Source organism: Syzygium oleosum, unplaced genomic scaffold (assembly GCF_021117445.2).
Source record: "Syzygium oleosum isolate NSW1041296 unplaced genomic scaffold, Sole_v2.1 Sole_v2.07, whole genome shotgun sequence".
NCBI classification, from domain to species: Eukaryota; Viridiplantae; Streptophyta; class Magnoliopsida; order Myrtales; family Myrtaceae; genus Syzygium; species Syzygium oleosum.
Window position 1 is genome coordinate 9,468,927 of NW_026607491.1, and position 25,997 is coordinate 9,494,923.

Here is a 25,997-nt window from a genome sequence, read left to right on the forward strand (position 1 = left end):
ACCAATTCTCCTTCGATCCGCATAAAACGCATCAGGTCCGACTCGCGTAAAACGCATAAGGTCTATCACTTCAAGATTGATCTCTGGTCCGCGTAAAACGCATCAGGCTCATGACACATAACCCGTGTAAAACGCATCAGGTTGGTCATCTTCCGGTAGTCCGGGCATCGTCCTGCGTAACATGCCTCAGGACGGGTTCAATACCCCGCGTAAAATGCATCAGGGCTTTATGTGATCACACATTCACATACACTAGTTATTATCTGAACCCCGCGAAAAACGCATCAGGGCGATTAGGTGATCGCATGCTCATGCCTTTTGTGCATACACACATAATGCACATGTTATGCCCATACTCAGTATGCACGCTCATGGCCATTATATCCACACTCGGCATTCGTGAAATTCACTCTGGGCACTCAATATGATTTGGCTATTTATTCAAATAACACCACAACATGCTTAATTCACATTTCAATATGCTCAATGAACCAACCAATCCAAATCAGGCACAACATATAGTTTAGCACCCAAATTCACGCAATTAGACAACAAAACCACACATGCCGATAGCCTACCAAGCATCTCCTAAATTGACCACGCCAAGCACATCATAGAGCATTGCACAGTCACTCTCAAGCCATGATTAACTTAGCATCCTCACGGGCCGATCACTGTTCTCTAAGCAATTCACCCTAAAACCTCGATAAACCAATTATGACCCGAATTGACCCGATACCAAATCAGCCATGAACAGTCCATCTTAGGCCATCAAATCACTTCTAAATCATCCCATTAGACCACAAAAATCGCCATGAAAACAGCCACCACTCGGCTCACAAATCACACCCGCCAAATTCACAATTATGCCCAAATCAAGGCGCCTATGCTCAGCCAACATACAGCACATTATGAGCCACTAAACCTCAATTAAATTATCACACTAAGCCACCAAATTAGCCACAAAGTCAGCCCCCTAACATCCTCCACAAGCTAACCCCTAAATTACCCTAATTAACCCCTAAACTCATCTAGAAATGTAAATTAGCCTAATTAGGGTTTAGGATTGTACTCACTTTGATTCTTAAGCTCCTAACAAGGCTGAACAAGTGGGGAAAATGGGCGGGCTGAGCTGATTCCACGGTGTCGCAAGCGGCGGCGACGGGCGGCGGCGGTTTGCGAACGGCGGTCCACGGTGGGGGGGGGGGGGGGGGCTGTTCCCGCGGCCGAGAACGGGGGAGAAAGAGAGAGAGGGACGGCTGGATGGTGTGCTAGGTGGGGCACGGACGGTGGAGGTGCCGGTGTGCGGCGGCGGTGGCTTCCCGGCGGGTGGCACGCGGCCGAGATAGAGGGGGAGAAAGCTCGCGGGAGAGGGAGAGAGGAGGGGGGTTGGCCAGCTGACTTGGGGAGGAGGAAAAATGAGAAGAGAGAGAGAGAGAATGGGAGAGATATAGGCTTGAGGAAGATAGTGGGGTGGTTGACCAACTTTGCAATAATGACTATATTGCCCCTAATCCAAGGGCTAGGATCAATTCTAACAAAATATCTAGGGGCATCTTGGTCTAAGATTCTAACATTAATAATAATAATAAACAAGACCATAATATCCGCTAATAAACCTCTAAAATTCGGAATCCAAGCTTAGGGGCCCAGGGGCAAAATCGTAATTTTCCGATCCCGGGTTAAATTTCCAATTTTCGACTCTGCCGATCTCAAATATAATTGGTCACATAAAAATGACATCATCCTTGCAAAAATAGTCGCGCACGCCCACAAAACTCGACATCGAAGTTCAGACTCAATTCCATGATCAATTTCGCTCAATTTGCGATTTTGGCGTCTCTCACTAACGGGCGGCTGTTTAGAGGTTACGCGTATCGACCTAGGGCTACTCGAGTCATGACGGTCTCGGTTCCCAAGAGAACGTGAGGATTTATCGGTAGTCCCGAGGGTCGCGATCGTTTGAAATAAGTTCGGGATCGTTCCCCACGCGCACTCTCGGTTGCGCGGAATCACCCGCGATCCGATCGTACATCGTTGGCCAAACTGAATCTGTCACTCTCCTTAGATCGGCCTACATTGGCACAAAATATTCTCTCGTCGTTTCTCGGAATCGGATTTAATTCACGGTTGAGTTCTTGGGTCCACGTACCATTTTTCCTAGTTAGCCATTCCCTATTGGTCAGTATCCCGAGAATGATCAGTTCCGGGCGAGACTTACTAAAACGAAATGAGAAATACCTCAATTCCATTGATTACGAAAGTGGGTCAAATTCGGGACGTTATAACTCTTCCCTCCTTACAAAAATTTCGTTCTCGAAATTTATATTCCAACCCGACTACTCAAATAAATGGGGGTGCTAACGTCGCATTACTTCCTCGCTTTCCCAGGTGGCGCCTTCAGTCCCGTGATATTCCCAGACAACTTTGACCAACGGGATCGTCTTGTTCCTCAAAACCTGCTCCTTTCTGTCCTCGATTCGCACCGATCTCTCTACGTACGACACTCTGTCGTCCACGTTTATTACCTCATGATTCAGCACGTGGGTCGGATCCAATTCGTACTTCCTCAATATTGACACGTGGAAGACGTTATGAACCTGCGACAAGTTCAGCGGCAAGACGAGACGATAAGCCAATGTTCCAATCCTTTCCAAAATCTCAAACGGGCCTATATACCTTGGACTCGGCTTTCCCTTCTTGCCGAACCGAGATAGTCTTCTCATCGGTGAGATCTTAAGAAACACATGGTCGCCAATCTGAACTCCAACGGTCTACGCCTTCGGTTCGCGTAACTTTTCTGACGACTCTGAGCTGTCCTTAGCATTTCCTGGATAATCTTTACAGTTTCTACCGACTGCTGAACCAACTCTGGATCCGTTATACTTCTTTCGCTCACTTCGTCTCAACACAACGAAGTTCTGCACGCTCTACCATAAAGTGCTTTAACCGGTGCCATCCCGATACTCTGCTGAAAGCTGTTATTGTAGGCAAATTCTACCAAATGCAACTGCTCTTCCCACTTGCCCTGAAAATTTAATACACACTCTCTCAGCATATCCTCTAAGGTCTGAATAGTCCTCTAAGATTGGCCATCCGTATGTGGATGATAGGCCGTACTGAATTGTAACTTGGTTCCCATGGCCGATTGCAGACTTTTCCAAAAATTCGCAGTAAACCAGGGATCACGGTCCGAAGTGATTGATACCGGTATTCCATGAAGACGGACTATTTGCCGCACATATAAATCTGCAAACCTTTCTAGTTCGAGGTCCTTTCGCACTGCCAGGAAGTGTGCTGACTTGATCAATCTGTCCACTATCACCCAAATAGAGTCGTGTCCCCTCTGGCTTCTTGGTAATCCCGTTACAAAATCCATCGTAATGTGCTCCCATTTCCACTCTGGGATTTCCAACGGCTACAACATCCCATCAAGTTTACAATGCTGTGCCTTCACTTGTTGGCACGTCAGACACTTGGCCACATGCTTGGCCACGTCCCCTTTCATTCCGTTCCACCAATAGTGTTGTCGAAGGTTCTGGTACATCTTCATGCTGCCCGGGTGGATACTATAATTGCTCCTATGAGCCTCCGATAGGATCTCCTCCTTAAGTCCCAAGTCATCAGGTACGCACAGACGTCCTCGAAACATAAGAATTCCATCCTCGGACACTTGGAAATCTGGTTTCCTCTTATTGCCATCCATCTCCAGAATCTTCTGAATCTCAGAGTCCGTAGACTGCAACGCCTTAATCTTGATTTGCACTTCTGGTTCAACCCTCAGCGTCGCCATCAGACTGGAGAGGTGTCCTACCTCGAACTTAAATTCTGAGTCTCGCGCTCTTTCCAATAAAATCCATTCTTTGACCATTAAATGCGCAATGCTCGATTTCCGGCTTAAGGCATCCGCTACCCGGTTGGCTTTCCCGGGATGATACAGAATGTCACAGTCATAGTCCTTTAGCAACTCCATCCAACGCCTCTGCCTCATATTCAATTCCTTCTGCGAGAATAGATACTTGAGGCTCTGATGATCTGTGTAGATTTGGAACCTTTCTCCACATAAGTAGTGCCTCCAAATCTTGAGCGCGAAAATGATTGCTGCCAGTTCCAAGTCGTGAGTCAGGTAATTCATCTCATGAGGCCTTAACTGACGCGATGCATAAGTAACCACCCTTCCATGTTGCATTAGCACGCATCCCAATCCCTTGAGCGAAGCATCGCTATAAATCTCATATCCTCCCGGTCCTGAAGGGATCGTTAGCACTGGCGCAGTCGTCAATTTCTGCTTCAATTCCTAAAAACTCTCTTCGCACTTTTCCGTCCATTCAAACTTCATTTCCTTCTTAAGCAACCTTATCAATGGAGTGGCTATCGCTAAGAATCCTTCCACAAATCGTCGATAATAACCTGCCAGTCCTAAGAAACTCTGAACCTCAGTAACTGTCGTCGGTCTCGGCCAATCCATCACTGCCTTAATCTTTGCCGGATCCACAGAGATTCCTTCTCCGGAAATTATGTGCCCAAGAAATGCTACACGGTTCAGCCAAAACTCGCACTTGCTAAACTTAGCATACAGCGCATGCTCTCTTAGCGTCCTTAGAACCTTTTCCAAGTGTGCGTCATGTTCCTCGGGACTCTTCGAATACACTAGAATATCATCGATGAAGACAATGACGAACTGGTCTAAGAATTCCTTGACTACCCGATTCATTAAGTCCATGAAAGCAGCAGGGGCATTAGTTAGCCCAAATGGCATTACTGTGAACTCATAATGCCCATACCTCGTCCTAAATGCCGTCTTTGGGATATCCTCCTTTTGGATCCTTAGTTGATGATATCCGGTCCTTAGGTCAATCTTGGAAAATACCGAGGCTCCCTGTAACTGGTTGAACAGGTCATCAATCCTTGGGAGGGGATACTTATTATTGATCGTCACTTGATTCAGTTGACGGTAGTCGATACACAGCCTCAACGACCCATCCTTTTTCCTGACGAACAATACTGGCGCTTACCATGGAGACGCACTCGGTCGGATAAAACCTTTGTCTAGCAGTTCCTGCATCTGCGCCTTTAATTTTTTCAACTCTAACAATGACATCCTATAAGGCGGCTTCGAGATTGGCTCAGTCCTAGGGGCAACTCGATAACAAATTCCACTTCTCTTTCTGGTGGCAATCCCGGCAATTCCTGGAGAAAGACATCGGGAAAGTTACACACCACAGTTATATCTTCTAGCCGCACTTCTCCCGTCGTTGAATCAACCACACTTACTAGATAACCTTGACAGCCCTCATCCAACAACTTAGTTGCTTCTACAGATGAAATCCAAGGGATCGAGGTTCCTCCTCGACTCCCTACAAACTCGAATCTAGGGTATCCAGCCGGACTAAACTCGATCACCCTGCTACTACAATCCATTATGGCATTCTGCTTGACTAACCAATCCATGCCCACAATCAAATCAAAATCATACATTGGCAAAATCGCCAGGTCTATCCTGCTTTCTACGCCATCAATTACTATCTCATAATTCGGGCATCGTAACGATATGCATATCTTATCCATTAATGACTTAGTCACACACAACCTTACTTCTAACAAGACAGGTTTTAATCCAGCCAATTCAACAAACTGAGCATATATAAAGGAGTGCGACGCCTCCGGATCAAACAAAACATATGCTACATGATGGCACAGAGAAACCATACCTGTGACCACGCCTGGCACATTCTCTACTTCCCTCTGCGCCATGGCGTACACCGTCCTTATGCCAGCAGCCTGTTCAAATTAGCTGGCGGTGGATTCCCAGACTGATTCCCAACTCGGGGTTGTGATAGTTGTATCGGGGGTCCTGCGGGGTGCTGTTAGGGGCAATTCCTGATCTGATGGTCCATACTCCTGCATTTGAAGCAGGCCCCAGACCTGTTCTGCTGGTAGTTCGGCTTTCCGATATTCTTTCTAATCGGTAGGACAAATCGTTGATTTCCCGCCATCGGCTTCTTTTCGAGACGGCGGTTGTCCCCGCTCTGGACGAACCGCGACCTAGAAGCGGCTGCCCTATCAGTTTGATCTCGCTCTATAGCCTGCGCTCGCTCATACATCTCACCATAGTCCTTGATGTTCAGCGATATCGTCTGACTTCTCAGATCCGATTTCAGCCCATCCCAGAATCTCCTAACTTTATCCTGTGGATCCTCAATTATCCTGGGCGCGAACCGCGACAGTCTTGCAAATTCTGCCTCGTATTGATCCACCGTCATCGATCCCTGACGGAGTCTCATGAACTCCGCTAACTTTCTCTCCCTAGCACTCTCGGAGAAATACTTTCCGTAGAAATTCTCAGTAAATGTGGCCCAAGTTTGGGCGGTACCTTTCGGGAATACTCTGCCCTTGGTAGCCTTCCACCAGTCATTTGCATTCTCCTGCAGCTGATACACCGCTAAAGTCACCCTTTCAGTATCGGTGCACCCCAGCACATCAAAGGCTTTCTCCAACTCCTCCACCCAATGTGGTGCAGCCTTGGGGTCACCCTTCCTGTTGAACTTCGGCGGCTTCAATTTTAAGAACTGCTCTACCAACTTAGACATCGGGTTGATCACATTCGCCGGTCCTAGAATTGGATTCTCATTGATCCCCTGATTCCCATTATTTCTATTATTCCCATTGGCTCCATTGGCAGTAGCAACGGCAGCCTCGACAGCAGCGGCAATAGTGGCATCTCTCTCTTGGGTTAGCCTACCTCCTAGAATTCCAGCTTCCTCGAGAGCCCTTAAAATTCCATCCACCCACGGATCCTCGACAACCCTTACTTGTGGTTCTACACAGTCCTGCTCACGACCTCGATCTCTACCTCGACCACGGCCTTGACCTCTACCTCTTCCTTGGCTACTCATCTTCCCAACTCGCACGCTTACCTACCTGCTATAATTCCATTCAGGAATTAGAGACCTAAGCCAAGCTAAACCGATCTAAGGTCCTAGGCAGGGAACTTAACACAATAACAGTCAATCACTCGGCATGCGATTAAGCATAAATAGCACAAGTTCCCAACCAAGGAGATTCGCATACTTACCTTGGGTCCTGCTACACCTGCACCTTATGGGTCAGTTCATATAAGCACTCAATCAAAACACAGACAGCCAGGAGGTACATTTAGCACACGAGGTCACCCTACTGACTACCCAAGGTCATCGCTCCTTATTAATCCAGGCTTCGACCGAATTGAATCGAGCTGACCTTGCTCTGATACCAAATTAAACGGGGATGTCATGGCCCGAACCCTATGGCACGTGACAACCCTACCGAGGTCAATTCAGTGCGACGTCCCAGGACGCATCGCTGACCCGAAACCCAAAAGAGAGAACAATGCACAAGCAGAAGCAAACAAACACCCGTACAAATTAAAACCACATGACCAAGGATAGCAGTAATACCATAAATACAACTTGCACTAATAACGGGGATTTACAATGTCTATTACAACAGAATAAACATATAAAAGCCAAAACGGGTTAACAGCCACCAACATCAAAAGGGGGTACGTGGCTTGACGGTCAAGCACTATATCTAGCCGGGGCTCCTCCCAAAGCGTATCGGTACGCCTGCTCTCCTCAAGGCTAGGGGTCTGAAAAGTGGGATTTAAACAACAATGAGAATAAATCTCAGCGAGTAAGCCTCCTAAACCTAAACTAGGCTAACATGCACCTCCTGATAAGAACTAATCAACACACAATCAAAAATATAAATGACTTAGGCCCTCGGGCCCAAATCCAATACTCAATTGACCCTGCAGGTTAGACACTTTATAAATTCACAATGATAACACAGAACCCAATCGTGGTACATGCACAAGATCACTTGGTCACAACGCATGTCATGCATATGCTTATGCTCATACTTGTGCTTATGTCTCATCAATGCACTTTCGCACACTTGCACTCTTACACACTTGCAATTTACCAATTCTCCTCCGACCCGCGTAAAACGCATTTGGTTCGATCCGCGTAAAACTCATCAGGTCTATCACTTCGAGATCGATCTCTGGCCCGCGTAAAACACATCAGGCTCATGACACATAACCCGCGTAAAACGCATCAGGTTGGTTATCTTCCGATAGTCCGGGCATCGTCCCGCGTAACACGCCTCAGTACGGTTCAATACCTCGCGTAAAACGCATCAGGGCTTTATGTGATCACACATTCACATACACCAGTTATTATCTGAACCCCGCGTAAAACGCATCAGGGCGATTAGGTGATCACATGCTCATGCCTTTTGTGCACACACACATAATGCACATGTTATGCCCATACTCAGTATGCACGCTCATGGCCATTATATCCACACTCGGCATTCGTGAAATTCACTCTGGGCACTCAATATGATTTGGCTATTTATTCAAATAACACCACAACATGCTTAATTCACATTTCAATATGCCCAATGAACCAACCAATCCAAATCAGGCACAACATATAGTTTAGCTCTCAAATTCACGCAATTAGACAACAAAACCACACATGCCGATAGCCTACCAAGCATCTCCTAAATTGGCCATGCCAAGCACATCATAGAGCATTGCATAGTCACTCTCAAGCCATGATTAACTTAGCATCCTCACGGGCCGATCACCGTTCCCTAAGCAATTCACCCTAAAACCTCGATAAACCAATTATGGCCCGAATCGACCCGATACCAAATCAGCCATGAACAGTCCATCTTAGGTCATCAAATCACTTCTAAATCATCCCATTAGACCACAAAAATCGCCATGAAAACAGCCACCACTCGGCCCACAAATCACACCCGCCAAATTCACAATTATGCCCAAATCAAGGCGCCTATGCTCAGCCAACATACAGCACATTATGAGCCACTAAACCTCAATTAAATTATCACACTAAGCCACTAAATTAGTCACAAAGTCAGCCCCCTAACATCCTCCACAAGCTAACCCCTAAATTACCCCAATTAACCCCTAAACTCATCTAGAAATGTAAATTAGCCTAATTAGGGTTTAGGGTTGTACTCACTTGGATTCCTAAGCTCTTAACAAGGCTGAACAAGTGGGGAAAATGGGCGGGCTGAGCTGATTCCTTGGCGGCGCAAGCGGCGACGAAGGGCGGCGCGAGCGGCGGCGGGTTGTGGACGGCGGTCCACGGTGGGGGGCGCTGTTCCCGCGGCCGAGAGGGGGGAGAAAGAGAGAGAGGGATGGCTGGATGGTGTGCTGGGCGGGGTGCGGATGGTGGCGGCACCGGCGGTGGCTTCCCGGCGGGTGGCGTGCGGCCGAGAGAGAGGAGGAGAGAGCTCGCGGGAGAGGGAGAGAGGAGGGGGGTTGGCCGGATGACTTGGGGAGGAGGAAAAATGAGAAGAGTGAGAGAGAATGGGAGGGATATAGGCTTGAGGAAGATAGTGGGGTGGTTGACCAACTTTGCAATAATGACTATCTTGCCCCTAATCCAAGGGCTAGGATCAATTCTAACAAAATATCTAGGGGCATCTTGGTCTAAGATTCTAACAATAATAATAATAATAATTAACAAGACCATAATATCCGCTAATAAACCTCCAAAATTCGGAATCCAAGCTTAGGGGCCTAGAGGCAAAATCGTAATTTTTCGGTCCCGAGTCAAATTTCCAATTTTCGACTCTGCCGATCCCAAATATAATTGGCCACATAAAAATGACATCATCCTTGCAAAAATAGTCGCGCACGCCCACAAAACTCGACACCGAAGTTCGGACTCAATTCCATGATCGATTTCGCTCAACTTGCGATTTTAGCGTCTCTCACTAACGGGCGGCTGTTTAGGGGTTATGCGTATCGATCTAGGGCTACTCGAGTCGTGACGGCCTCGATTCTCAAGAGAACGCAAGGATTTTTTTACTAGTCCCGAGGGTCGCGATCGTTCGGAATAAGTTCGGGATCGTTCGTCACGCGCATTCTATGTTGCGCGGAATCATCCGCGATCCAATCGTACATCGTTGGCCAAACTGAATTCGTCACTCTCCCTAGATCGGCCTACATTGGCACAAAATATTCCCCCGTTGTTTCTTGGAATCGGATTCAATTCACGGTCGAGTTCTTGGGTCCACGTACCATTTTTCCTAGTTAGCCATTCCCTATTGGTCAGTATCCCGAGAATGATCAGTTCCGGACGAGACTTACTAAAACGAAATGAGAAATATGTCAATTTCATTGATTACGAAAGTGGGTCGAATTCGGGACGTTACACAACTTTTGGGGTCTTGTAATATTTAAGAACCTCTTGATAGGAAGGACTAGCTTAAGCCAAGTACAACACAAGCCGACATATGATGATGTTTTTTTTTTTTGGTAGAAATTGTTGCGGAAGCCAAGCGATCGAACAATAAAATTGACAGAATAAGAAAATAAATCGGACACCAGATTTACGTGGTTCGGTCGTAGTGACCTACGTCCATGGGAAGAGCAACACGGAATTCCACTATAGATCAAGCGATACAATGGAGATTACAACCATACTCAAGTCACTCAAACACTCTAAGTGTTTTCTAAGCCCCAATTACACCCAATAACGCACGCAGTGTTTAGCCCAACAATTCTTCACGAAATAATCTCTCAATCTCACGAAGGAATTATACACAAATCTTATCATAAGATTTAATCTCTACTAACACTTAAACTCTTGAATGTAATTTGCCGAAGAAAGACCCGTGAAACCCTCTGCCAAGCACTCTATTTCGGCGCTTCAAGTCTTTTGCGCTAGAGAGTCCCACTAACAAAGAACATATATATATCCAGGAAAGGAAGCACCGTGGCCATCTCAACACGGAATAGGAAACCGTGAAGTTCGGTCAACAACGTCCAAAGTTGGACTTTCCTTTTTATTTTATTTTTCTTCTTTCCTCTTCTGGCCATGAATTCCACAAGAATTAGGAAAGAATAATATTCTTTCTTTCTTCGCTGATTCCAATTTCATATCATGAAACATCCAATTTAAAATGTTCAGATCTCCACACAAATAATTTCGAGTCGGGTTTCGTTTATCGGGCTCAAACTCGAAATATATTTGAACAGAAATGGTGATAACTAATATAGGGTCTCTTTCATTGATTTCATCGAAATCAGCGGGTTAATAACCCTTTTCTTTTCGTCGAATTCACGTTGTGGGCTTCAATGAGGACAAGGACAATTGACTTTTTGTAATTTTCATAAATTAAGCTTCCATTGACCGGCACACCACCATCCGAGTGTTTTCCTTATGTCGCCTAGAGAGAATCAATTCGGGTTTCGGGAGCAGACAAAAGAGACTAAGAAAGAATCAGATAGGCTGTCTTGATCATCTAGATGAACAAGACAACGTCTAAAATCTAAACCACTGGTTTATGGAAATGGGATTATTGTCAACAGTTGGAACTTGTCCAGACACTGAATGGATCAGTGCTCAGGACAAAGAATCTTCCTCTCCCTAACAGTTAAATTCATTGATAATTAAGTATGATATTAGCTTATGCTTGTTGAGTCCTTGGACACACTAAAGTGCCGTGTAATAATTACGACAATTAGGAATAATGACATGACATGATCACAGATGATGATTAACTGCCTTTAGTGGTTAGGCCAGCACTACAGACTTGGGAATTATATCTTACTAGCCCATAACTTCATATGGGTTTATATGGAGATAAGTGCAAAAACAAGACTTAAATATCAAAATCGATGTTCAATTGATTACATACGGTTTTGTTTTAGTTTAGGACTTAAGGTTTTAGAAAAGCACTAATCAGGTCTCGCGCTCGCAATCGGTTGTTGGAAATTAGATGCGAATATTGGATCATATGCCACTTGTCATTTTCAAAATCGCTGCCTAGTCAAATAATCGGACTTTTCTTCAGAGAGAAATTTTCAAACTAGTACGTGTATGTTGGATCGACGCCACCTTAGAAATTCACTCTAATAGGGACAAAAGAACTTTAAAGTTTGTGGAATAATCTCACCACGAAGCTTCACGTGATTTATAACCATTCGAACACGTCTCGAAGTTCTTCAAAAGGTCAAATCGAATTTTCCAAACTATTCTCTCTTTTTTTCTTTTGTTCATGAATGGTCATGGCATGCGAATATATAAGTCTTCTTTGTCCATAGCTATCTACCATTCACTTGAACGTCAGAGGTCAACAACAGTGAATTATATTCGCATGAGATTTTCAAGTAAGTGGCTATGAGGCTCTAAGCGTATGCTTCGGTGGATGGACCGACGACTATGACTTTAGTCCATAAAGACATCGATTTAGACTGCGGACGTGCGTCGCCCGCTGATGAGTTCCCAGATTTCTATGGCTTCATGTTGGCATGCTAGTCACATCACCCGGGCATGCAAGGCACTGGAAGATAACCACACAAATGATGTATAAACTTTAATTCAATGTGTAATATAATATCTGAATTTTAGCTAAATATGCAATATTGAGTCTGGATTTTTAATTTATTTAATGTGGTCTCCAAATTTTTGGTACGTGTTTAATTTAATTCTTAGACTGTATGAAATTTTCAATATTGTTCCTAAACTTGAGTTAATGGAAGAACAATCTTGAATATTTTCATACAGTCTAGAGACTATATTGAACATGTACCAAAATTCTAAGGATCACATTGAATAAATTAAAAATTTAGGAAAGACATTATACATTGGGCTAAAGTTCAAGGACCGCATTGAATAAAGTTAAAGTTTAGGGATCACATTGCACATTGGGCCAAAATTCAGGAATTATTTATGTCACTATACCCATTGAAACTTCAAACTCTTGTAGAGCCCAAATATATTGAGTCTCAAAATGCCCAAGATGAATATATTTTAGTGTTTGGGAGCCTAAGAAGATCTTTGCACATAGTCTGGCTCAAAACTCCTTACCACAATTTTCTTTGTTAATTTATAATTACAAAACTAAGCATTGGAGGACGATTCTAGTGTTCCTTCTCCAAAAGATAGATGTTTTTTCATATTGGTAGATTTTTATTGAACTAGTAAGTGTCAAAAGACCGTTGGTAAAAAAAAGAAAAATTACCACTACTGACCTGATTTCCTGGTAACTTGTTGGTAACTCTTTGTGAATTTACTTTCATGAAATTACCAACTCTTTTTTATAGTTTGCAAATTATCAACTATTTTTTTTAAAACTTATTTACAAACATTCGTTTGGTTTTCTTTGTTAGTCTATCGACTTTTTTTTGTCGTCTACCAAATTTATTCGTCTCTTCTAAAATTCCTTAAATTTATCAACTTTAACATGAATTTACCAATCTTTATTTATATAACTTGCCAATTATCTCCCCTAACGTTACTGACTACTTTTGCTTCATCAAGTCATACTTGAGTTGGTTACCGGTGTTCATTTGAACCTTTTTTTTTTTTTATAGAAAATTTATCAACTTTTCTAATTTTTTTTTGGTCGAATCAACTTCCCCTCCCCATGGCAATACCTCCTGCCATATCCATCAATATTTTCATGTGATGGAAAAATTGAGGATTGGTATAATCAAGACTAGTTGGGATGATCAAAAGTTTGATCACAACACTAGATATAAATTAGCTATAAGCCGGAATCAATTATCCGAATCAGCTGTCCAGCCCCTGTTCAATTTATTCCATGAGTCAAATATAGTTTCTTGTTACCCCCTAAGACTTTTAAGTCTAGATCCGTTCTGCTTTTAGAAAATTGATATTCCATCGATTTTTTCAGCTAATTATGAAATGACTAACACAACTATCAAGATGGAGTGAACTGGTTGTTTCATAAAAATTAAAACAATTTCGTGAAAATCTAGAGAAAATGTTTTTCTAGAAGGAAATCGGTTATGTATAAAGCCTCTATCAAGTAGATAATAAAGGAGTTGAAGACATATAAAATATTGCAAGACAGATATAAAATGGTTAGGCCTTCCACTTGGTCTACGTCCCCTTTCCTATAAGATACAAATAGCAATTGTTTATCATCCATAAAAGTATTTATGTTATAAAAATTTAATTCGATAAAATTTAATTTAAAATCGAACTAATCCTTGGCTCGTATAGTGAATGTGGGTACATAAACCCATTCCACATAATATGAAAACCGACAAACTGAAAATCTATGCTTAATCAACGAAAAAGACCAGCAGTTTCAAATGCTTTATGGCAGTCCAATAATTAATTGGAAGCATGTTGTGAATTACATGACACAAACATAAAATTGAGTGAAAGTCAATTTGCTTTTCTTGATTAAGAGCTCGCTCTAGTGGAGCAACGAAACACAAGGATAACTTTATGGCCAGATACAGGAGGCCGTATTCTCCTGTTCTCATCTGTTATTGAAATGGCCTTCTTGCATGAATTATTCATCCATATTTTTGGCAATAGCAATTCATCATATTATTTTTTGAAAGCAAGAATATCGGCATACTATTTGGCTATCCACCCTTTTATATTCTCAACTTCAGCTTTTCGCTGCATGACCAACCAATCTGGATCGGTTTGCTTCCCTGCAAATAAATCCAAACAATGGGAACCTGCAAAGGATATAGTCACATGTTAAAGAATTCAAGATCCTCTTAATTTTTTTTAACATGCATCAATATTATTCTTCTCTCGCGTGATTCACAGGTATGCGAGATAAAGTTGCAAATAACAAATACATTGCCTGGTTATGTACCTTTCTCTGTATAGACAGCTATGATACAGTTCGAGATGTTTTTCAATAGTAGTGTGCAAAGGAACCGGGAATCGCCCGGACCGGCTGGAACCGGACCGAACCGGCCCAGAACCGATGGTTCCTAAGGGAACTGGTTTGGTTCCCGGTTCCAATTTATTGGAACCGATGAATACCGGTCCGATTCCCGGTTCCCGATTCCAGGTGCAGATCCGCCCACCCGCCCATCCGGACTGGACCGGTAATATTGTAATATATTATATATTTACTTAATTTTTAATTACAAAAAAAATAGAAACCCTAAATCCCTAAATGCTCAATACCCTCACTCTTGCTCTTCTGGAATCTTGATCAACAGTTCAACACTCTCTCACTCTTCTGGAATTTTGATCGATACTCTCACACTCTCATTGTCTCCACTCCAACACTCCATCTCGGCCTCGACTCACGGCCTCACTCTCTCACTCTTCTCGATCAATACTCTCTCGTCTCAAACTCTCACCATCTCACTCGCATCGTCTCTGTCTCCGACGCTCCGTTCACGACGCTCTGTCTTGGCCTCAATTCACGGCCTCGACTATGGACTCCCACAAGGCCGCGCCTTCTCAGTCGCCTCAACTGGCTAATTGCTGTAAGTTTGAATCCCTAATCTTTAATCTACTCGCTAAATCCTTAAGTCTCTTAAGTTATTTGTTTATTGACCAGTGGGACTTAGATCCATAATTTCTCTAACATTTCAAGATGAATACTGGCACACACATAAGCTGTAACTGTTTTTGCCTCTTGACAAGTATCAGCCATCTACCCAGTTGGTAGATGTGGGTTTTTCTGCTATGCCTCAGGCCACTATGCTCTATTACTCTGCGTCACAGGCTGTCCTGTGTAAGTTCATATTCTTCAATACAAAGTGTTATTTCAGACTCGTTTCATTAAGGACATGTCAAGTTTCGTCCCCAAAAAACATACTCTTTTCATCCCAATCTGATTAGGATGCCTCCCAGATTTAAGTTCATTCTTGAGTTGTGCTTCCCATGTTACATGTGTTTCATTACTTGCGTATTATTGATCTTTCTCAATCAACATTTGTGTTAATTTACTAAACCTTTGTAAGTGTTTTGAAGATTTACTGGTTTATATATTCTTAGATCGATAGAGTTTATTTGAGCGCCCTAACAAAGATTGCTATCATAGACCATGAGAAGAAGAGAACCTTTGTAAAATCACAAAGGATTTATCATCTTATTGCTTATGACACTTCATACTGGAATACGATGAGGACAAATAAATGAAATGTTCAGTTTCCTAGGCTACAAATTGGTAATTTTGATTGACTGAGAAGAGCGCTTATTATGCTTTAGCAGAATGTTGCATTCTACCATGAGAGATGGGATGAATCTTATCCCTTACAAGTACATAGTCTGTAGGCATGGGTCTCAAATAATCTGATCTCTGTTTTTTATTCTTTGTCTAAAACTTTTATCCGTCGATGACATGTTGCTTGATTCGAGCAGGTGATCTACTAACGTGTCGATGGAACTGGAGAACTCTTATGATGCGATAACGCCGATAATGGAATCAAAATCACCAGAACATGGAGACGGTGAAGATGATTTGGAAGAGGCATCTAACACAGATAAGGTATCTGGTTCTTGTCCTCCTCCTAGTAAGCGAAAATCAGCTGCCTGGCTTCATTTTCGTAGAGGCACGACTGACGCGAATGGGAAACTTCAAGTTTTTTGCAATTATTGTGGGGCAAAGTATTCGTATAGTGTTGATAATGGTACTTCAAATATGTCACGCCCCGAACCCCATGGCATGCAACATCCCTACCTTGGTCGATATGTTCGCGACGTCCCAGGAAGCGTCGCCGACCCAACGCCCAAGCAGAGAGCAAAGCACAAGCGAAAGCAATAAATAAAAAAATCCTGACAATATAATTATGAGCCAAGGATAGCCAAACATACAATCAACACGGCTGAAAATATATACATACTTTATATTACTATTGAAAACTCTTTTTACAAACTTTATTTACAGTCAAAAGATACAACCTAACCCTAAGACAGCCAATAGCCACCAGGTCAAAAAGGGATAAGTGGCTAGGGAGGTCAGACTAAACTCAGAAAGAGGGCTACAGTCAAAAAGTCGCCAGCCCCCGCTGGTTGCTATGGGCTCAGGATAACCCTAAGGCTCCCAGTCTGGATCTGAGGACTCTGTAGGATCATCTGACAATTCCTCGGAAGCATCCTCACTAGACCCTGACTCCTCCGACTCCATGGCCTGGGCTGCTGCTTGCTCATCCTCCGAATCCATCTCTAACTCTGGATCGAGGTACCATCCTAACTCCTCATCTGAACCTATCCCCACGTCCGATCCTAGTTCAGCTACTTCTCCATCTTGCTCCGGGTCAAACTCCATGGCTTCCGGCTCAACCTTGTCCTAATGGTCTAAGGGCTCTGGATCAGCATACATCACCTCGAGCTCCTCTTCCTCCTCGTCTATAGCAGCAGGTCCGTCTACAGTCTCGTCCTGGATGCTCCAATCAGGTGGAGATGGAGGGTCTAGAATCTCACCATTCGCCATCTGCGGAATCATCACATCGTTCTCATCCAAAGGAACATCAAAAGTCTTGAGAGGGGGTCCAGTCATTCCATCGGCTCCTCTATAGCACCAGGCCACGTACTCCTCGGTATGATAGTATGACTCTCCCACATTCACAAATAATACTGAATAATATCTTACATATGCTACCCCATCCCCGCAGGGGTGTACACTCGAAGTCCGCCGAATCATGTGCGGTATCCCAAAAAGAGGTTACGGCCTCGGCATCCTCACGGCTGGGGGTCTGAAAAGAGTGGGTTTATACAACAATGAGACGAATCTCAGCGAGTATAACCCCTAAACCTAGGCTAGGCTAACATGCATTCTCCTGACAGGCATATCACAACCAGCATAGCAATACAAATCACAATCATCCTCCGACCTGGGCCCTCGGGCCCCGATCACTTACCTGGCTGACCCTGCAGATTAAACATCTCAATATAATCATCAATTCACATACACAAACACGCTATTCATACGTATGTCATACGCATGCTCACGCTCATTAGTGTTCGTATCACATGCCATTCACCGAGTCTCGCACACTGGCCCATGCATTCGTATGCATGCATATGCTATCATCATACCATATTCATGTCTCGGCTCACTAGCCCACACTAGCATACTGGCAAATGCTCAATTATCATTTAATACGACCCGCGTAATAACGCATCAAGTCCTTTTCTTAAACACAACATTCTGTGGCCAGCGTAAAAACGCCCCAGGCCCAGTGTCTCTAGCCTGCTACAAAGTGCATAAGGCGCAACACTGATCTCCTTATGAACCAGAGCCCGCGTAAAACGCATCAGGTTGGTCGTCTTCCGGACGTACCGGGCATCGTCCTGCTACAAAGTGCATGAGGACGGCACACCCCGCGTAACGCGCATTAGGGCGAAATGTGATCACACATACACACAGCCAGTTATTATCTGAACCCCGTGTAAAACGCATCAGTGCATAATTAGGTGATCACATGCTCATGGTAGGCACGCATTCTTGTAAAATCTCAATTCATGCCTCATACTCGACATACACAATGCGTGTCCATGCAATGCAACATAATTCACCATGAGCATCAACATAATTTAGGCACTCAGTCAAATTAATATCACCATACAGTGCTCAAATCACAAACAGCATGCTCACTTGGCCAAGTATTACCGTGCAGCCCAATACACACTTCATAATTCAATACTCAGTACAAGCCATCAATTGGCCAATCACACTTCGCACGGTTCGGCCACATGGACACACGGCATGTCATAGCACAATTGAGCATAAATCAGCCATCAATCAATCAATCCGGCAATTCCCGGCAATACAACAACATAAACCTCAATTGGCCAATTCCGGCCCGCCAATATTCCAACGTGGACAGCCACTATTTGGCATGTCCTCGGCCTCAAAATCACCTTCAATTCAGCCTATAAGTCCATCACAATCCACATATCAATAACCTCCACCAATTAGTTCACCAAATCCTCCTAACACGAACTAAAATACCGAACCCGTCTAGAAAACGCACACTAGTCCTAGTCCGGGTTTAGGAGGTATACTCACCAAATTCTAAACCACGACGACGAGGAACGGCGGCCGATCACCAGTGGACGGTGCAACCGGCGGCGACGTTCCCGGCGAGCGGCGACGGTCAACGTACGGAGGCGGCTCGGCGGTACGGACGGCGGTCCTTGGCGTCCGTACGGCGGCTGAGGTGGCGAGAGGGAGAGTGGGTAGGTGAGGGTGAGTGGCGGTACAAGGCGGTGCCGACGGCGTGAGGCGGTGCCGACGGCGTGAGGCGGTGCCGACGGCGTGAGGCGGTGGCGACGATCACGGCGGTGGTGGCGTCCGGCGGTCGGCTTCCAAGCGGCGGTACACAGCGGTCCGACGGTCTCCTTGCGCCGAACGAAGAAGAGGGAGAGAAAGAGAGAGAGAGAACGAGGTGGGGTGATGATGGTGAGTGGTGGTAGCGGTCGGACGAGGCAGCGGCGGCAGCGGATGGTGGTGCTCCGGCGACGCTCTTCACGGCCAAGGGGAAGAAGCCGGCGAAGAAGGAGGAAAACGTGGAGGAGGGGGATGGCCGATCGGGGGAGAGAGGAAATGGAGGGAGTAAGGAGAGAGAGAGAGAGAGAGAGTCAAACCGATCAAATAGGGTAGGCTAGTGGATGCCACGTGTCGCCAATCCAAGCACTATGACTATTTTGCCCTTAATCCAACGGTCTCGATTAATTCCTATCCAATAATTGAAGGGTAAGATGGTAAAATTCAAAATTAATTAATTCCTTAATTTCTCCAAAATTCAGAATCAATTTTGGCCTAGGGGCAAAATGGTCATTTTTCCGGTCCCGGGTCGAAATTCCATTTTTCAACTGTACCAACCCCAAATGTGTGTGGCCAACATAATATGGCGTCGGAATCGCGAAAATAGTCGCACAAGCCCTCGAAAATCGACATCAAAGTCCAGGTCCAATTTCATGATCAAAACTCGCTCAATTTTCAATTTCAGGGTCTCTCACTAACGGACGGCTGTTTAGAGGTTATGCGTATCGACCTAGAGTTATCCGAGTCATGACGGTCCCGATCATTGAGAGAATGGGAAATTATCACTAGTCCCAGAGGTCGCGATCGTTCGGTTCAAGTTCAAGACTGGTTGGCCACGTGCACTTTCGGTCGTGCAGATTCATCTGCGATCCGATTGTACATCGTTGGCCTTGGCCAAACCAAATCCATTACTTTTCCTAAGATCGGCCTGCATTGGTCTAAAATATTCGCTCAACATTTCTCATGATTGGTGTCCGATTCACGATCAAGTCCTTGATCCACGTACCATTTCCTAGTTAGCCATACCCTATTGGTTAGTATCCCGAGAGTGATCAGCTTTGGGTGAGACTTACTAAAATGAAATGGGAAATAATGTCAATTTTATTGATCCTGAAATTACGTCGAAATTCAGGCTGTTACAAAATATGTTGAAGCACTTGAGAAAGTGCGATAAATATCCTCGCAATATAGATAAGAAGCAAAAATTGTTTGCTTCACTTAGAGTAAATGGGAGTCAAATGACAGGGGGAAATACTAGTACTGGGAGTGCTAGTGTTTTAATAACATGGAAGTTTGATCAAGAGAAATGTAGGCAAATGCTTGTTCGAATGATTATAATTGATGAACAACCATTTTCATTGGTTGAGCGTGTCGGATTTCATGATTATATCAATCAATTACAACCTCTCTTCGAGCATATGTCGCGATTTACGGTGGCTATAAATTACATGAAGTTGTACTTTTGTGAAAAAAAAAGTTTGAAGGCTTCCTTTCGTAAGCTTAATTCTAGGATCACACTCACGACTGATGCATGGAGTTCCATTCAGATTTGAGCTATTTATGTCTCACTGCATACTTTATTGATGAAAACTAGAAATTACACAAAATAATCATCAATTTTGTGGCGATGGCTAGTCACAAGGGCAGAGATATTGGGAAAATGATTGAGAAATGCCTCTATGAGTGGGGAATAGAGAAAAAAGTGTCCACAATTACTGTGGATAATGCTAGTTCAAATGATGTTACTATTGGTTATTTGAAAGAAAAATTTTTGAGAGATAGGCTATTGATCTTAGATGGTGAAGTTCTACACGTGAGGTGCACGGCTCATATATTAAACTTGATTGTGAGGGATGGCTTGGCTGAGGTACGTGACTCTGTTACACGTATCCGAAACGTGGTTAGGTATGTGAAGAGTTCTCCCATGAGAGTTAAAACATTTAAAGATTGCATTGAGAGTACAAGGATCACTTATAGGGTTTAGTTTGTCTTGATGTCTCCACTAGGTGGAACTCCACTAACTTAATGTTAGACACTGCTATAAAGCTTAGAAAAGCTTTTGAAAGGATGGATGAAGAGGATATTTCTTTCTCAACTGAGCTTAACTCTAACACTCCAAATAGTGTTGATTGGGAAAATGCCATTATTCTTTCCCAATTTTTGAAGAAGTTTTATGATACCACCAACAAGATGTCCGAGACTTTCTATATCACTTCAAATGATTATTTTGAGGGGATAGCTTCTTTGTATAATTATATAAAAGAAGCGGTGAAGGCTTTGGATCCTAGGGTGAGAGTTATAGGTGCGAAAATGAAAGACAAGTTTGATAAATTTTATGAGAGTTTCGAAAAAGTAAATTTGATGGTATTGATTGCGATGACATTGGATCCTAGAAAAAAATGAATTATGTAAGGTATTGTTGTAGACTCATTTATGATAATAGTGCAAAAGCTGATGAGATGTTTGATACAGTGAAGTTTTCCCTAGAACGTTTGTTCGAATTTTACGAGAAAGCTTCTCTTGGTTCTAGTGACAAAAATTGGGGAAATGAACTTGTGAGTTCTACTAGTACCAGTAGTAGTTGTGATCCTCATTACAACGAGGGAAATCAAGGGGTAGATTGCAGTTTGCATTTCTATGGGCAAGAGCCGTTGTATGAAGCCTTTCTTATCGAGGAGAAAAAAAAGTCCGAGAGCTCTCTATCTGAGCTCAATCGGTATCTTAAAGCTGAACTTGAAGAGGCTCATGATCTTGACATTTTGATGTGTTGGAGCAATGTCGGCCAAAAGTTTAAAATCTTATCTTTGATGGCTTGGGATATTTTATCTATTCCTGTAACTACCGTTGCTTCAGAGTTAACTTTCGGTACTTCTGATCGTGTTCTTGCTAGCTTTCGAAGTTCTTTAACTCCTAGAGTCGTTGAAGCTTTGATTTGCACTCAAGATTGGTTGAGAGCGATTCTTGAGCTGATTAATGTTGAAGAGTGCATCGAGAATGCGGAAAAGTTTGAGTTGGGTAAGTCCATATCTTTTCATCTTGTAATTCTTTCGTATATATAATGAGTGAATGATTTATTTAATATCTTTCTTTTTTGTTAGATATGGATCATGTTAATGCGGATATTAACTTTACATAGAGTGTAAAGTTGAAGTGGAAGGAATATATGTGGTGAGATTTTTCAATAATTGTTTGAGTTCAATTTCTGGTAATTTAATTTCAAACTAATATTGAGTGATAATCTATACTTATTATTGTTTTGTTTTCATAATGTTGGAACATGAAGTTAAAGAGCTCTTAAAGCTTGAGAAGTTGCTTGCTTTTTTTATTCTTGAGAATAGGAGAGCTGGTTTGTTTGCTTGCTGACTATTGTGAACTTATGGCAAACCCTCATGTGTGATATATAATGTAGGCTATGGATGGATGTATTTGATGTGAAGCTTGTGAAATTGTGAACTTTGTGACGAATCTTGTTATCATTGTTGTGTAATTGAACTTTTTGGCAAATTTTGTTGTCATTGTTTCCGAGGGTCTTAGGCTCATCCAATTTGTTAGCTTAAATAAGAGCCTCTTGACTCTTGAGGCTTAAGCAGGCCTTGTAGAAGACCGGCAAGAATTAGACCGATCCATTTTGATTTGTCTAAGGAAACTTGGTGAGACCGGTTCCATGGACCCACCCGGGAATCGGACCAGACCGGCGGTCCGGTTCTCGGGTGGGTCCATGGAACCAACGGGCGGTTCCCGGTTCTAGGGTGTGATCCGCCGACCCGGACTATGCACACCCCTATTTTTCAAGACCCTAAGATTGAAAAGGAGAAGAAATTGTTAAGCATGATTAAGATAGGTAAAATTTTTATTCTTCGGATGTATGGAAGGAAGCATATAATTATTGATACCCTGCGCTACTCCAAGTATCTTGAAGTCCATTTGAGAAAATAATGTTGCTACTGAACCTACGAAGAACTGGCTCTACATCCTGCAACAACGAAAAAAAGGCAAAGGACGACGATGGTAAGGTTTGCTTTAAATTTATGCATAGAAACCAGTTTAATTTACTAATGGAAATAAGGGCCAAACATATATTTCTAAGAGCCACCGGAAATCATACATGATGGTCATAGTAGGTAATGATCCAATGTGACACCGAATGAGTTGTTGCATCCATCAACGAAGCTGCTCAAGACGAAAGGTTCTGGTGGGAACATGGTGTTGTTTGTGATGCCTATGGGGATTACTAATTCGCTGCATGTCTGCAAGCAATCTCCCTTTTAGTTCAATACAAGTGTAAGTTTTCTTAGACGCTACACAATTCTACGAGGAAGTTTTCAAGAATGGAATAGTGCAATCAAAGTAGATCCGATCAATGGGCGCGCTTGGATCGGCTTGAAGATAGATCTGATGATCCCAAGTCCACGGAAATGGTTGATCATTCGGATTCGAAAAGGGAAAAGTTTTCCTAACCCTATCTACCTTGAAGCAAATTTAGCTCAGCCAAGTCTGAATCCAACCGTGAGACCGAAATGCATTATCCAAACGCGCCCAAACAACCTGAGACCCATATGCTTAAGCCTTAAATATGATAATTTAGAGAATTGTACCTGCCACCTCTAACCCAGGTCAGTTTGAGACATATTAGTGGGGGGATTGACGTAGGCGTAGCATGTGACGCCTGCAAATATTTTGCCAAGAATGCCATGTTCAGTAGTATTTGCTCCATCAATGCCGTTGCATATCATTATCACTGGATATGTAGGTGGATGATCCCCTTGGGCCGCTACTGTGTACAACAATTTCAAGTAGTTCTTCAGCTCTTTCCCACTCTCTAAAGGCCTTACACATTCACGAAAAGAAAAAACAGTAGTTAATCCATTATCGATCGAATCTCCTTAGTAAATTAACATTCACACAAGTTCTTGAAGACTCAATTTACCCTTGAAGATCGTGAAACATCACACCGAACAGACGAGTGTGCGCGGGTTAAGTTCATGATCTTAAAAGTTAAATCGAGTCAATTCAACTCCCTAAAATTGAGAAATTGGATGGCTATACTCTATTGCATTTGACTCATTTGGGGATTGAGACATATATTAGATGAAGCCGCAGACAACATGCTTGCAAGTCTTGAACATCTTGCTTAAGTTTGCAAGGTCATTAGGCTCATCAGCAACTCTATCGATCTCCGACCACGAGTCTCCTATAGTTTGGTAGCAAGTCTCACTAGTGTCCTGTGCAAAATAAACAAGGTTCAACTCAAGCTATAGAAGAAAGAGTAGATGTAAAGATTCCAAAGATTACTTGGTTGGTAAGTTTGTAAGTTTTTCTCGCTTAAGGTATAGTTTCGAATAACCACACCCTTGAATTCTCTTGATGCCATACCCTAACAGCATGAATATGTGTACTCATGTACTCACCTTCTGTGCGTGAGATGGAAGATAGGGATGCTGCGTCAACCGATAGATGTTCGTTGGATGCTGGACAAGTGCCACACGCCCCATTTTGAGGACAAAAAAGAAGATAAATTACTAGTGTTGTTACCTTGAAATCCTTGGCGACCACTGAATTGCATCCTGCGGGGTAATATCGTCGAAGTACAATATGGGAGCTGATGAGGCCAGAGCTCTGAGAGCCGCATGTGGATACCTTAGCCGGAACCACAAAGCTAGCATTAATTATTAGAATTTGATGATTTAAGATAATAATATGATACATCTTTTTCGCGTAAAATAGGAATTATTATTTTCGTTGAAAATGAAGGGTAGTAACAACTCATCATTTCCATGTAACATTTATACCATTGGTTTTTCACATACTCTGTTATTTCTTTCTACCACACGCGCACACACGATGAGTTTGGAATCAGAATCAACAAATTCATATTCGAATTAATAGTTGGCACAGACCGTGAAAAAAAAAATCAAATACTCCACGGTTTACGTTCACAAATATAGATAGTCTATTTTGCCCATTGCACTTACTTCCTCCATGTGATCCTCCCACGACAATAACTGGAGAACTTCTGGCTTTCAAGTTCTGCTTCGCGTGCATGATAATGGCTGCATAATCGGCCAAAGCTTGGGCCGAGCTAAAATACCCGCGAATATTTGTATCTTCGAGAGCTTCTTCGAAGCTCATCCCAAGTGGAATTGACTCGCCAAAATACCGATGCTGACAAGAAAATTCCACAAGAAAAGAAGAATTTAATTACGTAGTTAGAAGCTTAAATTAGACAAAAGGAACATTCATGCACGGAGCAAAGAAAAAATGGTAGAAGTTAAATGTGCTACCTCAATATAAACTAATAAAGCTTTAAATTGAGCTGCGTTGTCTCTCAGAAACCCGACAATAGTCGGGGCTCCATCGATTGGTGCCTCATTACCGAAGTAAACGAAGATCGGTGCACTAGAATTTGTGCCACCCCAGTATTTGTAGTCGATCAAGTATCTTTGTTGGAATATAGTGTAGCTCTCGGGTCTATAGTCGAAATGATCGAGCATTTGGTTGAAGAAGAGGGTTTCGAAATCATTTGTTATGGATGCCGAAACCACGCATTTGGGATCTCGGAGGATGTCTTCACGGTGTAGACTCAGCGTTGGAGGGTCAAGTTTCTGTCCAGAAATTGAAGCTGTGCTAAAATGAAGGAGATGACCAGAGAAAGCCTAGAAAGAGTCATGTGGACAAGAAGTATGTTTATGAAGAGCTCTAAAATTAGTAGGACAATGAAATGAGACAACTTCATAATCAAATATAAAGGCATCTGCCGTCCTGGGCCATGGTTTGAAGTGAATTGAGCACTTATAATATGTCTATGTTCTTTAGACATCTTTTGGCTATATTGTACAATATATTAATTCAAGAACCTCATGATAAAAAGGACTAGCTCAAGACAAGTTAAGCACGACCCGGCATATGAT

The 25,997-nt window shown here is 43.1% G+C and overlaps 1 protein-coding gene and 1 pseudogene across 1 annotated transcript; both read right to left on the reverse strand.

The window, feature by feature from the left end:
* Window positions 1-5,867: 5,867 nt before the first annotated feature.
* LOC115673470 (uncharacterized) lies at window positions 5,868-6,896 on the reverse strand. Its single transcript, XM_056313365.1, has one exon. The coding sequence runs from the start codon at window positions 6,894-6,896 to the stop codon at window positions 5,868-5,870; it is 1,029 nt and encodes a 342-aa protein (XP_056169340.1).
* Window positions 6,897-14,393: 7,497 nt separating this feature from the next.
* On the reverse strand, window positions 14,394-25,756 carry LOC115676438 (uncharacterized; annotated as a pseudogene).
* Between the last annotated feature and the right edge of the window lie 241 nt (window positions 25,757-25,997).

Coding starts and splice junctions, on each gene's coding strand:
- LOC115673470 (XM_056313365.1), bottom strand. CDS start 6,896: ATGAGTAGCCAAGGAAGAGGTAGAGGTCAAGGCCGTGGTCGAGGTAGA.